The 14,776-nt window shown below is 56.6% G+C and overlaps 1 protein-coding gene across 2 annotated transcripts in view; it reads right to left on the bottom strand.

Moving 5' to 3' along the window:
* Positions 1–12,120, bottom strand: part of WFS1 (wolframin ER transmembrane glycoprotein) — a 31,970-nt gene extending 19,850 nt beyond the window's left edge. The window contains exons 1-2 of one of the 2 annotated variants that reach the window (XM_070791768.1): positions 11,963–12,120; positions 3,677–3,909 (exon numbers count right to left, since the gene is read on the bottom strand). In XM_070791768.1, coding sequence (XP_070647869.1) covers positions 3,677–3,908 — 232 coding nt within the window. In that variant the 5' untranslated portion in view covers position 3,909; positions 11,963–12,120. Of the gene's footprint in view, positions 1–3,676; positions 3,910–5,713; positions 5,737–11,962 lie in introns of those variants that run through there. The other variant, XM_070791769.1, reaches the window with a different exon arrangement.
* Positions 12,121–14,776: the final 2,656 nt, after the last annotated feature.

Raw genomic sequence — 14,776 nt, forward strand, 5'->3', positions numbered from 1 at the left:
TGGCATCACTGACTCAATGGACATGAGTAGACTCCAGGAGTTGGTGATGGACAGGGAGGCCTGGCGTGCTGCAGCCTGTGGGGTCACAAAGAGTCGGACGCAACTGAGCGACTGAACTGAACTGAACTGGACGTGGCTGGAGAAGTGAGTTAACATAGACAAGGACCACAAGTGAGGCCTAGCCTGGAAGGTGCTATGCCATCTTCCTCTTGGAAGTACTTACTGGTACTTGACTGATGCTCAGCAGAACTTTGCTAGATGGACAGGGGAGTTAATGAAAACTAACCCCAGTCCCTCCCTGGGTGGATGATCTCTGAGCTGTGCAGGGCTGGCAGGGCGGGGTCTGCTGTGTTCCATTCAGCAATGGTGACAGCACAAAGGAAAGGGACGCAGCACAGCCCAGACATGTGGGGTTGGGAGCCCGAGGCCGCCAACCTGCCCAGAACTTGCTCAGTACTCTCCGCCCCTCCCCTCGGGGACAGAAGCCAATGGAGACCACATCTGTTTCCCGACTCTCCTTATCTGAAACTGGCAGTCTTGACTCGGTCTGTCCCCGGAGGCTGTTTCGCTTCACCCAGATTGAAACCAAGCATGTTTCCAGCCCTGGTCTCCGCGCCCTGTGGCTGCGGGGTGGTGTTTGTGGCTGGACCAAGATTCCGGATCAGGCCTGGGTCTGCCCAAAGGCCTTGGAGACAAAGCAGAGATCTCTGAAGGAGATGTGGAGCTCAGAAGGGCCCAGTGGGTGTGTTTCTGGGGTAAGGTAGGCATTAGTCCAGCACGATTACACAGGGGAGCACAGGCTTGGTTCACCCTCCAGAGTCCGGAGATCCCTGCAGCTCTGCTGGGGGCAGGAGGCCTTATGGGACAGGAGACTGGGGGAGATCCCTGCAGCTCTGCTGGGGGCAGGGGGCCTTAATGGGACAGGAGACTGGGGTCACCCCTGCACCCATCATCACTCAGTGCTGGCCACTCTGGCAAGTCAGGGGCTTGGTTTCCTGGTCTCTAAATGGAGACAGGGACAGAGCCTTTCTCTCGGGCTGCCGTAAGGGGTCACGTAAAGCCTCTGGGTCCACAGGGCACCTGGCAGGGGCCTCTGCACAGAGTAGGGGTGGTGCTGAGCTGGGGGTGGTCACCTCAGGCAGCCAGCTTCTCAAGGGGAAAACAAAACAACAAGGCTGGGTGAGCAGGAGAAGGGTGGGGTGGGGGCTGAGACCCCCTTAACTCATACGGAGCACCTGGGGGAGAGGACCCTGTGACCACAAAAGTCACGGCATCTTGCCTTGTGGTGGTGCAAGACGCGAGAAAGCACATGCACACGTGTGCACACACACATGTGCACACACACACACACGCACAGTCTGCAGCACAAGCCTCCCAGGAGGAGAAAAGAGCCTGACACTCACACGAAGTCGCTGCACATGGACACACGGGGCCCGAAGCCGAGGTTAAGGCCGGTCACCCAAGAGGGACTGGGTGGGGCCCTAAAACTGGACGGATGCCTCAACGCACATGGCGACGCCCCAGGAGGGTCCTGAAGAGGAAGGGGCGGAGGGGAGGAGGCTTGATGACACCCACGCAGCACATCGGCTTCTGTAGCTCAGGGCACGTACCCCTTCCCCCACAGCACCACACAGGTACCTAAGGGACCAGGGGCCTTGACTCAGCACCACATCCCACGTGCCGGGCTGATGAGCACGAGGTCCCAGCACGCAGGCTCCACGTGGCTGCTCTGACTTCACAGAAACAGTCTCAGAGAGGCCTCCCGACTCCCTGGAGAGGGCACACAGCTCAAGGTCAATAGCCCAGCCAAGCATCCCACCCCGGCTGTCTCGGCCCTTCCTGTACCACCTCGTGCTCCGGATGCTCCATACATAAACAGCTCGTATGGAGAGACGCATGCTCTGGCGTCCCGGCCGGGGTGGGCAGGAAATCAGCACTGGCGCCAAACCAGACAGCGGTTTTCAAACTGCAGACGTCGACCCAGAAGGTCACAGAACCAACTGACCTGCCCAAAGCAGCATTTGTTTGCACATAAAAGCAAGAGCATGGAGACTTAACAGACAGCCAGGCACACTGTAAAGGCAAGTATTGTTTTGGAAATTTCCATCCCCACTGCGTGTGCGTGTGCGTGTGTGTGTGCATGCAGGCACGTGGGCGTGGGCCAGGTTATGACTACGGTACATGTATTTCTTACTGTGGGCAGAGGTCAGAAAGCCCAACAGGCGGTGAGCCACGAAGAGAAGCCGCGGGGCTTTCACCACCCCTGGAGCTCGTGTCCCCAGTGGGCTCTGTTTTGATCGCTGTACCTACAGTGAAAGCCAAGGCCCCTATTTCACAGGGTTGGTCACTGTGAGTATAAGACAGACATACTGAGAAGCACCGCGTGAGTTATTAGAAAAAGCAACATTGATGCCAGCTATGTTCTCCCCAAACATCACAGCCGGAGACCCAGGGATCCTTGCTTTTATGAAACTCACAGCAAGGCTTGAGGCTTTTTTCACCTACAACAGCCCCCGAAGCGCAAAGGAGCCTTTCATGGCAGCTCCTGTTACGGCCCGCTGCCCGGTCCTGCTCACTCCTGCTGTAGCTCAATCACAAGCCTGACACACAAGCATAACCACTCCGATCCTTCCATCCTTCCTTCCACCCCACCACCTGGGAGGTCCAAGGCTCTCTCCAGGCCAAGCCCACCCAAGGCGAGGTCAGTTCTTCCCTCTGGCCCTTGCCCGTGCTGTGCTCTCTCCCCCTACAGGCTCCAACTTGCTCAGGCATCCTCTCTTCCCAAGGCAGGCCTCCAGCTCCCTCCCCAGCCCAGTACCAGGGCCACCTCTGTGCTCCCCAGGTCCCGTGTTTCCAGGAGATTGTGGACTCTTCAGAGGCAGGGCTCACCTATGCCACTGATGGCCACTCAGGGCTGGCACCAGGCCGTGCTCAGTGAGCAGCAGGTGGACTGACCAAACCCTGGTGACCCTCCCCCAATGTCAATGGCACAACAACCAGTGGTCCCAGCCCACCCGGGGCCTCACACTGTCTCATCTCGGCCCCTGAGAAGTGCTTCCTGGGACAGACTGGAAACCTGAGGGGGGCCCAAGAGTGGACTGGGGTTTGGGGCCATCCTTGGCCGCCAGGCCTGGGCATGGAGGATGGTGGTCCAGAGGGCAGTGGGGACCTGGGCCACGGGCCCAGGTGAATTCCAGGGTGTCAGCTGGCCTCCAAGGGGAGTGGCCACGGGGGGCCCCCAGACCAGGCACAGCAACCTGACCAAATGGCCACTTGAGGAGTGGCCATGGTGGACAAGGGATGATGACGTGGGCGCCCCGAGTGCTGGGGGGGACCAGAGGGGAGCCTGCCTCCAGCCACCTCCCACCACACAGCGCCTGGTGCAGACCACCTGCCAAGTCCCTGAGCAGGTGGGAGCTAGTGCATTCGATGATAAATAATGGAAGGAAACATGACATCTGCTGCAGCCCAAGTCTATGAACTTGGGAGCAGATCCTGCTGGGAGGTGGGAGTCGACAGGCCTGGGTGGAGTGGTTGGGCCCGACTTCAGGGGACAGCCGCCCGTGGAAGGAACCTTGCAGGGGCATGTGGCCCACATGCCAAGACCTGGGTGTCCACGCTGCCCACAGAACACCCCCCGGGGAGGACAGTCCGGCATCCCGGGCCCGCCCCTTACCTGTTCCATCCATCCTCTCTCGGCTCCTGGCCCGCGAGGCCTGGGGCATGGCCGGGGCAGCTGGGTCTCTCACATCTGATCCAGGTCCAACTTGGGGTCCAGGAGCGGGGGGCGCCCCACTGAACTCCTGCTCCACCGAGGTGGTGGCGTTGAGCCGTGAGCGGGCTTGGGACTGCGGTGGCGGCGGAAGCTGGGGGCCAGAGGAGCTCGGAGGAGAGGCGCTGGAAGCCATCCTGATGCGAGAAAAACCAGGGGGTCAAATACACGAGGCCAGCCAGGCCCAGGCTGCCCTGGCCCCTAGCTTTTGGTTGAGAGACGGGACGGCAAAGGGAAATGGAAGGGCGCTGCCCAGCATTCCACGTGATCTCACTCAATCTCACGACAGCCCCCGCAAAGACACTCCCATTTTACAGATGAGGAAGTTGAGGGAGGAAACTTGCTCAAGGCCTGCTGGCCTGGCAGGTCCCACAGCAGCCATGAGCTGGACCCTCAGTCTCCAGGACTTGAGTCCCGGGCCTCGGGTGTGCTCATCTGAGAAATGGAGATGCGGCAGGTCGGGAGGATTCAGTGAGATGGTCCACATGGAGCCCTGGGGACAGCATCTGGCTGCATTGGAATGAAGATGGTCTCCCAGTCTGTCCACCCAAAATCTGTGCAGGGGACCTTATTTGGAAGACAGGGTACTTTGCAGATGTAATCAAGAATCTTGACAAGAGAGCATCCTGGCTTAGGGTGGGCCCTAATCAAGGACTGGGGTCCTTATAAGAGGGTAACACACAGACAGAGAAGAGGATGCCACGTAGAGGAGGGGGCAGAGATGGGAGATGTGGCTGCAGGCCCAGAGACACCAACAACACCCGAAGTCAGGAAAGACAAGGAAGAACTCTCCCGCAGAGCCCCCCGGGACACCAACCCCGCCAACATCCTGATCGTGGACCTGTGCCTCCAGAGCTGTGAGACAAAGTTTCTGCTGTTTAAAGCCACCAAGTTTCTGTCAATTTCTCCTTAGAGCCCTAGGAAACGAATACACTGGCACAAAGTGGAAGTTTAAAATAAACTTGAGAGGGGCTTCCCTGGTGGTCCAGTGGCTAAAACTGTGAGCTCCCAATGCAGGGGGTCCAGGTTCGATCCCTGGTCAGAGAATTCGATCCTACATTCTGCAACGAAATTATCCTGCATGCCTCAGTGAAGACCTGGTACAGCTAAATAAATGAATAATAAAATATTAAAAAAAAATAAACATGAGAAGCAGAGGGAGGGAGGGAAAGGGGGAGAGGAAGAGGGGTGGAAGACAGGTGTGGGGGGAACACAGCCCCTGGAGCAGGATGTGGTCAGGCCTGGCCAACTCCAAAGCCCCCACACCAGGCTTGAACCCCAGGACACAACTCGGCGAGCCTGATGGCACCGGATATGAGCCCACGCTAGACGTGGGTGATGGAAACCGGGGGGCTGGTGTGTCGGAACCGATGACTGGAACAGACTGGCAAGCAAAGAGATCCGATGACCAACAGGGGCAAAGGGCTCGATTAGTCAATACTGTTGTTTAGCAACAAGGCGAAAATCACCACTGACACAACTGAGGGAGACCACGAGCCCCAGACTGCGGGGCCGAGAGCTCCAGGCCTTCCCCAGCCCCGGGACCCCAGGCCGGGGCCCTGGGGAGCGGGGACGGGCTTCCGTGGACACAGACACTGAAGCAGATAGGACCGCGTGCACCGAGCGGGCTGTCCCCAAGGATCCCACGGCCCCCACCCCAGGCTCAATGCCACGTCCACCCTCTTCATTGAGATGAGGAAATGAGAGCAGAGCAGGGAAAGGCCGGGGGTGAGGAATCCGGCTCCCAGACTAACCCACCACAGCCACTGTGCTGCCAGTTCTGGGGTCCTGAGCGGGTCACATTCCTCTCTGCCCCTCAGTTTCCTCGACTGTAAATGGGGGTACTGTGAGGACTACATGAGATCAGAGACCAAAAGGGCCAGGCTCCCAGGTATCCAAAGTGTCCAGCTCCGGCTCCCCCGAGCCTGCAGGAGTGGGTACCTGAAGCGTGCCTGGAGACCGCCGTCACCAGAAGAGTCAGAGGAGGCTCCAGAGATCAGACCTGCATTCGCCAAAGGACCCTGGAGATTTCAATCTGGGCACGACTCCCTTGGAGGGACCGAGCCCTTATTTTAAAACATCCCCTTGGCTGTGAACCAAAAGCTTGTCAAGCCACACAGATCTCTGCTTGGAAACCAACGCAGTGCTCAATGCTGTTCCCAAACGCCAGGCTTCCGGGAACCAAACAAAGAGGCAACTTTTGTGAAATCCATCATCTGGGTAGACGGGCAGGCAGGCCCCGTGGGCGGGCGGCCAGCTGGGGTGGGGGGGGCGCGGGGAAAGTCAGCCGCGGATTCGGCAGACAGAACCCAGCTGTGCAGGTCCCCGGCTGATCCGAGACAAACCACAGGAGTCACGTCTGACCTCACCATCTCCTGTGGCTCCCACTGCCCAGGAATCAAGTGCTACCTTCCTGGAGTGGCAGAGGGCAGCTGGCCTTCGGAGAGCTGACTTATACCAGGGATCCTCTGTCACTACTAACAACGCAACAAGCATGTCTGGAACGTGCCCTTCTCAGCAATTTCCACCGATTTCTCCTAGGGGTGCGGGTGGGGGTGGCTGGCCCGGGAGGAGCGTCCTGGTGTTACCCGGCTGTGGTGGATGGTGAGATAACCTGTCCTTCCATGCTCACCCGCTTTCACAGACAGCAACCTCGGCTCCAGAAAGGTGAGATCCCTACCCAAGGCCTCGTAGCTCAGAGTCTTGGAGCTAGAATTCAAAACCACAGAGCCTCTCATTCAGAAAGACCTTGTTTCTGAAAAAGAGGCCTCTCAAAATCTGTCCACCTGCCTCTGCTATCCAATCCCCACCATGCTTTCTCTTCCTCTGTCACTCACTCCCAAACCTGCAGTTCTGTGACCCCCACGCCTTAGCTCTCAAAGTGCCCCCAAGACCTGGAAGTGCCCTCTCCGCCAGGACCAATCCAACACGTCGTTCAAGTCAAGGGCCCAACTCGCCCCCTTCTGGGAGTTTCCCAGCTGCCTCTGCCCCAAGTCCTGTCTCCATCACCTGCTCTCAGGGAACCACACAGCACCCAAGGCAGGTCTCCTGGAGAGCCCTCTCTGCCAGGTGGACAAGAAGGACTCACACCTGTCTGTCTCCCCATCTATGAGGAAGGATGGGTCAGGAGGGACAGTACCATCCCTCACCAGCAGGACACAATTTTTCCACCAAAAGCCAACCCAGGGAGTGAATGTCCGTTCTACCTTTCTTTAGTAGCTACTTAGGGCTTCCCTCAGAGAAGGCAATGGCACCCCACTCCAGTACTCTTGCCTGGAGAATCCCAGGGACGGGGGAGCCTGGTGGGCTGCCATCTATGGGGTCACACAGAGTCGGGCATGACTGAAGTGACTTAGCAGCAGCAGCAGGGCTTCCCTGGTGGCTTAGTGGTAAAGAACCCACCTGCCAATGCGAGAGACCCAAGAGATGCGGGTTCAATCCCTGGTTTGGGAAGATCCCCTAGAAGAGAAAATGAAAACCCACTCCAGTATTCTTGCCTGAAAAATCTGATAGAAAAGAGGAGCTTAGCGGGCTACAGTGTATGGGGTTGAAGAGAGGCGGACAACTGAGCGACTGAGCACGTAACCTCACAAGGCCTCAGTTTCCCCATCTGTAAAGAGGGAATAATGCCTCCAGTGAAGGGGTGCTCTGGGGTGTAAGGGTGTGAAGAAAGAGAAAGCAGTCTGCAAACTATCAATCATTAAAAAAAAAAAAAAGCCATTTCTCTCAAGTGCAAAACAAAGGCACATTCAGTTGAAAGACACCTTATAATAGAAATTTCAGAACAGGTAGCTTCTGGCTGGCCTCTTGGGCTAAGTATCATGCATGTCACATTACAATCACAACGAAACTTTTAAAGTGAAATCTCTAGTTAGTGAGAATGGACGAACAGAGGAGGATTAATTTTCAGATTTCCTGAGAGTCGGCCAAACCCTTTATGGATCAAAGGCCTTGTTACTTAAAAACAAACAAAATGACCCATTGCCATGGATGGGTCACAGAGAAGACTACAGATGCTCTCCTGGTGGAGGGACCCACAGTGGTGTCTGGTCCTTCCTTCTCTGACAGTCTTCTTTCCGGCATCTCATTCACTCAGAATCCCTGCTTCCGTGCTTTGCAAGGTACATCTGAGGCAGTCTGGCCTGGGGGAAGGAGCCCTGGCTGGAGAAGAGCTGGCCCCATCTCGCTCTGTGACCAAAGAAAGCAGGTCCCTCCCTCCGGCCCAGCCCGGCATCCTGAATCTCAACCACAGAACAGAGCATCAGCATTGCACTCCGCCCCGCCTCCAAGGCTCCTCCAATGCCTACAAGGAGGGGCGGTCAATCCTGACCGCCACCCCACGGTCAGAGCAGAGCGGAGGCTTGGAACCTGTCATTGTGTCAGATCCAGAGTGGCTGGCATTCTTTCCACATGAGCACCCAGGCATAATTTTACCCCAGCAAAACACAAAAACGCCAGCAACCACAGAGCTCGGTTGAGGATCTGCCACCCCTGCAAGGGGGCTGCTGGGACCACATAACTACTGACAGGTGGAGAATGGCAGCATGTGGACTTCAGCCCAAGCTCTCTGCTGCTGCTGCTAAGTCGCTTCAGTCGTGTGTGGCTCTGTGCGATCCCATAGACGGCAGCCCACCAGGCTCCTCCGTCCATGGGATTCTCCAGGCAAGAGTACGGGGAGTGGGTTGCCATTGCCCTCTCCCAAGCTCTCTAACCCTTGCTTATAAGGGCCAAGCCCACTTGGCTCTCGACCCCCAGGGGACCACCCACCTCTGAAACAAGCCCTCAGGGGAAGACTCAAAGACATTCACGTGCTCTGATGCCAGCTACAGGGGAATAACCTGGGATGCCCACTGTTTCACACCCACCCCACATCCACACCCATCTGCGGACCTCCATGTCTCTGCTCCTACAGGACGCCTCTCGGGTGTGTCCATCATACATTCCAGCACCATCCAGAGAGGGCAGGTGTGAAACTCACAGCCCCTCTAGATGCTGCTACACTACACAGCCATTAGCCACAACTTGTGTAAGAATATTTAAAGGTAAGGACGTGTTTGTATAACTCTGTTGAGCAGGATTTATAGCAACATTGAGATACTGCCCTGAGTCTATTTAGATGAAAACAAAATGCATCTGCAGAAAAAGATGGAAGAAAATGCCCCCCCTCCAACAGACAGCAATAGTGTCTACGTCTGGGTGAAGAGGGTAGGTGTGTGCTCAGGCGTTCAGTCACGTCCGGCTCTTTGTGACCTCACGGACTGCAGCTTGCCACGCTCCTTTGTCCATGGGATATCCCAGGCAAGAATACTGGAGTGGGTTGTCATTTCCTCCTCCGGGAGATCTTCCCAATCCAGGGATCGAACCTGTCTCCTGTGTCTCCTGCATTGGCAGGCAGATTCTTTATACCACTGAGCCACTGAAGTAGTTTTTATTTTATTTTTTTTTCTAAATATGCTCCCCTAATTTTCTATAATGAATGTGAAGGTTTCTGGAATTACAACAAAATGTTAATTCTGAAACCCATCTGTGACTGAGCCCAAAGCTAGAGGGTCCAGGGGTTCTCAGGGTCTGGGATGTCTGCTCTGGCCTGGACAGCCCAGCCGCCTGGCACGAGGCTGCTCAAGACAAGGGCACAAAGCCCTTGGAGACTCCCAGGTACCTATTTTTGTCCCAGAGTCTTAAGGGCCAAACCAAGGAACATTCCAGCTCTACCAATGTGCCAAGTTCACAGGACTAAGGGGGAATCAGGCTGGGGATGCTCCCGCCTGGCCAGGGTGGGTCAGTGGGCATGGACTGTGGGCTGATTCTGTGCCCGGCCTGTGCTGGGCCTCCCCACCCCACTGAGGATCCCACAGGGCCAGCCTTTGCAAACTCGCAAACTCGTCCGGATGGGAAGGATGACACCCAAACAAACAGCCACCAGGATGGCGCACTTGCGGGGGGCAGCATGCACAGAAGGGGGCCACCCTCAGCCCGGGAAAGGAGCAGGGCAGGGATTCTCCACGAGAGGCCCAGACCAAGCCTTCAGGACAAGCCAGTACAAGCCAGGCAAGGGTGAAGGAGGGGGAGGAACAGCGGTGTGTAGGCATTTCAGTGGGGGACTGCCCAGGAGAAAAGGCAGTGGACAGAGAAGGAGCTGGCAACACGGTGGGGAAGGTGTACGTGGCGCAGAACTGAGTCTGGGCAGAGGACACGGGAAGGAGAAAAGAGGCTGAGTGGACAGCCGGGAAGCTGGGGCAGGCCCTAAAACAAGTGCCAGGCTTGGTGCTGGGGTTGAGCCCTGGGCAGAAGGAGAATTGAGGGCCGGGCTGCAGGGCAGCGGCAGTTTGAGACCCATCCAGGCTGTGCGGAGACAGGCCAGGGAGACCAAGGAGGGAGCCGGGCAGCCTTCCAGGGAAAGTGAGGAGGCCTGGCCCGGGGCAGGCATCTGAGGACAACTCCTGGACCAGGAGAGACAAGAGCATCCCCAGCTGAACGAGAGGGTGTGGAAGCAGGATGTGGTCTGACTGGTGGTGCAGGCCATGGTGGTGGTGCCACTTTCTGGGGAGGGGACCTGAGGGAGGGGACGGAGTCGTCTGAAGAATGGAGCAACCTCTCTACCAGACCCCTCTCATCACCAGCATCATGGGCCAGGGTTTGGTCTCTGTCCAGGCACTTTGGGGACTGAACTAGGTCCCCCTTGGCAACCAGCCCCCAAAGGCCTATCCAGCCTTGGCCTGGGAGGGGCAGGGGTGGCCTGAGTGGGGAGCCCTCCAGATTCCTTCTATCCTGGGAAAGAAGATGAGATGTGGTCTCCGGGCAACCTTTCCTGTGTCTAGTCAAGGCCCAGCTGCTGGGGGGAGCAAGAATATAAAGGAATCTTCCTCCAAATCCCCGTCAGATGCCAAGGGGGCACCGGTGAGAATCACAGCCCCTTGGAGACAGGCAGTGGGGAAGAATGACCTCTGGGCTTCTCGGCGTGGCTTCCTCACTGGGGCTGCAGTGAGAGAGGCAGCCCGCACACCAGGTACCCGGGGCACTGCTCCCTGAGTGATGGATCCCAGAAGAAGGGAAAGCCCTTTACAAATGGGCCCTGTGCCAGGGGTCACTGTCCAAGGTGACGAGAGGCAGGCATTTGTTCTCAGCGACTGCCCAGGAGGGGCACAGGTTTCCACCAGGCTCTGCCCGATCCACTGTAGGGTCCTGGGCGGGTCATCAAGCCCTAATGAGCCTTGGTTTCCTCATTTGTCAAATGGGCCAATAATCCCATACCCCTAAGACTACTGGACAGTCAAATACTGTGGAAGTGTTAGCTCCTCAGAATTTCTTAACATCAACTACAACCACTGGTGTGAGGAGGTGGGTCAGATTTCCCAGAAAGTTTCCATCTGTCAAAGCAGAAACTGATGTTCCCCTGGGATCACCTGGACCCTCAACACACACACACACACACACACCTGGACCCTCAACACACACACACACACACACACACACACACACACAACCAGCAACACACACACACACACACACAACCAGCAACACACACACACACACACACAACCAGCAACACACACACACACACACACACACACACACACACACACACACACACACACACACACACACACACACACACACAACCAGCAGCCCTCATGAGGGGGTGGGGGGTGACATGCGCCTTCCAGCGGCCCCAGGGGCACTGAGGGCAGCTCAGGGTCTCACCGAGCAGGCCGAGGGGGAAGGGCCATCATGACGGGGCAACTCGAGACCCATGCTGTGGGGCGCAGGGGACAGGGGCGCCCCCTTCCACCCACCGGGTCCCCAGCGCCAAGAGCCGCCTTCCTCTGAGGCCGGTTTTCCCGCTGGCGGTGGGGCTGGGGAGGAGGGCGGGTTCGAAGCCAGACTCGCGGACGTGACGGTGCTCAGAGCGCGCGGTGCCCCCACGATGCCCGGGGAGCCCAGGCTTAGGGTTGAGGGGGCGCGCATCCCCGGGAGGAAGCCGCGATACAGGCCCGGGCAGGGGGAGCCCTGAGTGTCGCGGAGAGGACGGGACCCTGGCCCTCCAACTTCTGGGGAACTTGCAGGGGACACTGGTACCAGCCGCCCACCGCTCAGATGGGGAAACTGAGGCCGAGGCGGGCGGCCAGTCCAGGCGCTCTCGGTTCGCTTTCCAGGTGCCGCTGCGACCGCCCCTCGCCCCGAAGTACTCACCGGCCCGCGAGAGGGCCTCACGCGGCGCTGCGACGCCCTTGGGCCTCCGAGCTCGCCACAAAGTTGATCGGCAGCAGCTGGAGGGACCAGGGCCGAAGGAAAGCAGCCGGGACCAAGCGGGCTGTACTGGTTTCTGTGGAAGCCGATGAGCGCAACTGGCAGCGCGGGGAGGGGCGGGGCCTGGGCGGGGCCGGGGCGGGGCCCCAGGCCGTCCTCCACTCCCGACGCGGCCCGGAGGACGCGGCGCCGACTCGGCCCGCTGAGCGGCCGGTCTGCCTGCCAATCACGCCGCACCTCCGCCAATCACAGAGCGCCTCGGCGGCTACAGCCTACGGGCCCATGGCGCTGCCAAGCTTGAGGACGCCGGGAGGGCGGGTCTGGCCCGCCCACTGCGAAAGTTTCCGAGCTAACTCGGGCCGTGCTGCCCAGACTGAACCCTTGCACGCCACGGCACACCCACAAGGCGTCCGGGTTGCTGTGCCCGGCTGCAAGCCCACGGGCGAGGCTCAAGACGACCTTTCACCCACTACTCTGGCCCCAGGCTCCCCAACTTCAGATTTATTATCACTGCTCTTGCAATATTAACTGACACGGTGAGTGCCTACTATGCACCAGACGCCTTAATTTTCGGCCCCATCAAAGATGGAGAGGGCTGCCCTAATGGAGCACGAATTGGAAATCCCATTTAATGTGACTCATTTAACCAAGGACTGCTTTAAAAGCACAAGATCAAATGCAATATAGCATGCGTTCACAGAGTAATTGTGAAATTCGTTTAAAAATATCTATTACCAACCCAGGGAGTGGGGCAAGGATGAGGCAGTCTGGAAACCCTCTTCTTTGGGTCCTTCTCTGGGGTCTGAGCCTGAAGAAGGAAATGATAACCCACTTCAGTATTCTTGCCAGGAGAATTCCGTGGACAAAGGAGCCTGGTGAGCTACAGTCTCTGGGATAGCAAAGAGATGGACAGGACTGAGCGACTAACACTACCTCTGGGGTCTGAGAGGGGTGGTTTGGAGATGAGGGCAAAGGTCTATTCTTAAGCCAGGCCTTGGGGCTGAGAGGCCCGGGTTGGCAGCAGGGGCACCTCTTGGGCTGTGTCTGCTCTATGTCTGATCCTCACAGCCAACCTGAGATGCCTGTCCTGGGTTATCATTGCAGACTGCGGCTCAGAATGGCCGCTGGAAACATGTTACCAACAGGTTGGGAGCAAAGATTCCAGATGGTTCCGGAGATAAGGTCTATCTGCTGAACACACTAGCTCAGGGAATTTTTAAAGCCTTGTGATTCATATCAGTTCCCTCACTTTATTCCCAGGTGCCCCACCTCTGTCCCATCGCTATCTTCTTGTGTGACCCTGTGAGGCCCACAGAAGAACGAAGGAGCCAGGCATCCAGCAGCACTAGCTTTGCTCCAGGCTCAGTTTGGGGGGCTTTCACATGTTTTTCATTTCACCCCCAATAACCCTGTGAGGCAGGTAGCTTTGGGTTCATCTTTCTTGATGAGAAGATTGAGGCTCAGGCATAGAAGGTTTATTTGTCCAGAGTCATACAGAATTCTTTCCCCCATACAGTATACTAATTACAGAAAACTTGGAGGATCACACAAAATAGAAAAAAGAAAAGAACCACAGGCTGTTACTGTTCACATTTTGTAATGGTTTATGCATATTTAAGGAAGGGTTTCCAGAAATCACTGTGATTACACTGCGCGTGTTGGTGCATGTGTGTGTGCCTTAGGGCAGGGGTCCCCAACCCCGGGCAGGGGTCCCCAACCCTCAGAGGACCAATACCGGTCAATGGCCCGTTAGGAATCAGGTTGCACAACAGGAGGTGAGTGGTGGGCGACCAAGCAAAGCTTCATCTACCACCTATCATTGCTCCCCATCATTCGTGTCACTGCCTAAACCATCCCCCCAACCACCCATCCGTGGAAAAATTGTCTTCTAAGAAACTGGTCCCTGGTTCCAAAAAGGCTGGGGGCCAAGGCACTAGGGCAAAGCCCTAGAAGCAGAATCCCTAGATTCTGAGAGGATTCTTCACATCTATAGATACATTTTTTCTGAAACAGGCTTCTCAAAGTTACTTCCAGTGTATCTCCAAGGGGCACACACTAGCTTGGGGAATTATTTATTTTTTACTCTTGCCTAATATGGTAAGTGGGAAATAGTTTCTTTGCAATTGCAATCTGCATTTCCATGGTAACTCAGAGGCTGGACATTATATATTTCTTAATTTTGAGAAGAATTCACTCTCTCATTTATCTATTGGGAGCTTAGAGGCTCTTTGAAAATGAATCAGATGAGTTTCTTTTATTTCTAACCCAAAGATGGGTATCTTTGAAGGAGGAAAAGGCAAACTGCTTTGGAATTCTTGCTGGGAAAATGCCATGGACAGAGGAGCCTGGCGGGCTGCTTCCTGTGGGGTTGTAAAGAGTTGGAAATGACTGAGCGCGCGCATACACGTGCCCTCGTCCTTACTGCCCACCCTCTCCTTCAGCTCAGAGGGCTGGAGGCTGACCCGAATGGCTCCTGCAGCCCACCGTTGAGAACCAGCAGCCCTCCTTGCACCTGCAAGCCTGGGAGCAGAGACGCCTCCTCCAGCATCTCGACAGGACTTTTCCAATTCATTCGTCACTGTCCACAAGAACATAAGAGGCTTGTCATCCACTCCCACTGGCTGGCCACTGCCTAGGAGACCACCATCAAGTAGAGGACAAAACCTTTGAAAGGACCCAATAAATAGAGGGAAGAAGACAGGGTAAACAGTTCCTCCTGGGAAAGAAAGAGAGAAAATGAATCACAGTCAGAGCACA

Source organism: Bos indicus, chromosome 6, assembly GCF_029378745.1.
Source record: "Bos indicus isolate NIAB-ARS_2022 breed Sahiwal x Tharparkar chromosome 6, NIAB-ARS_B.indTharparkar_mat_pri_1.0, whole genome shotgun sequence".
Taxonomy (NCBI): domain Eukaryota; kingdom Metazoa; phylum Chordata; class Mammalia; order Artiodactyla; family Bovidae; genus Bos; species Bos indicus.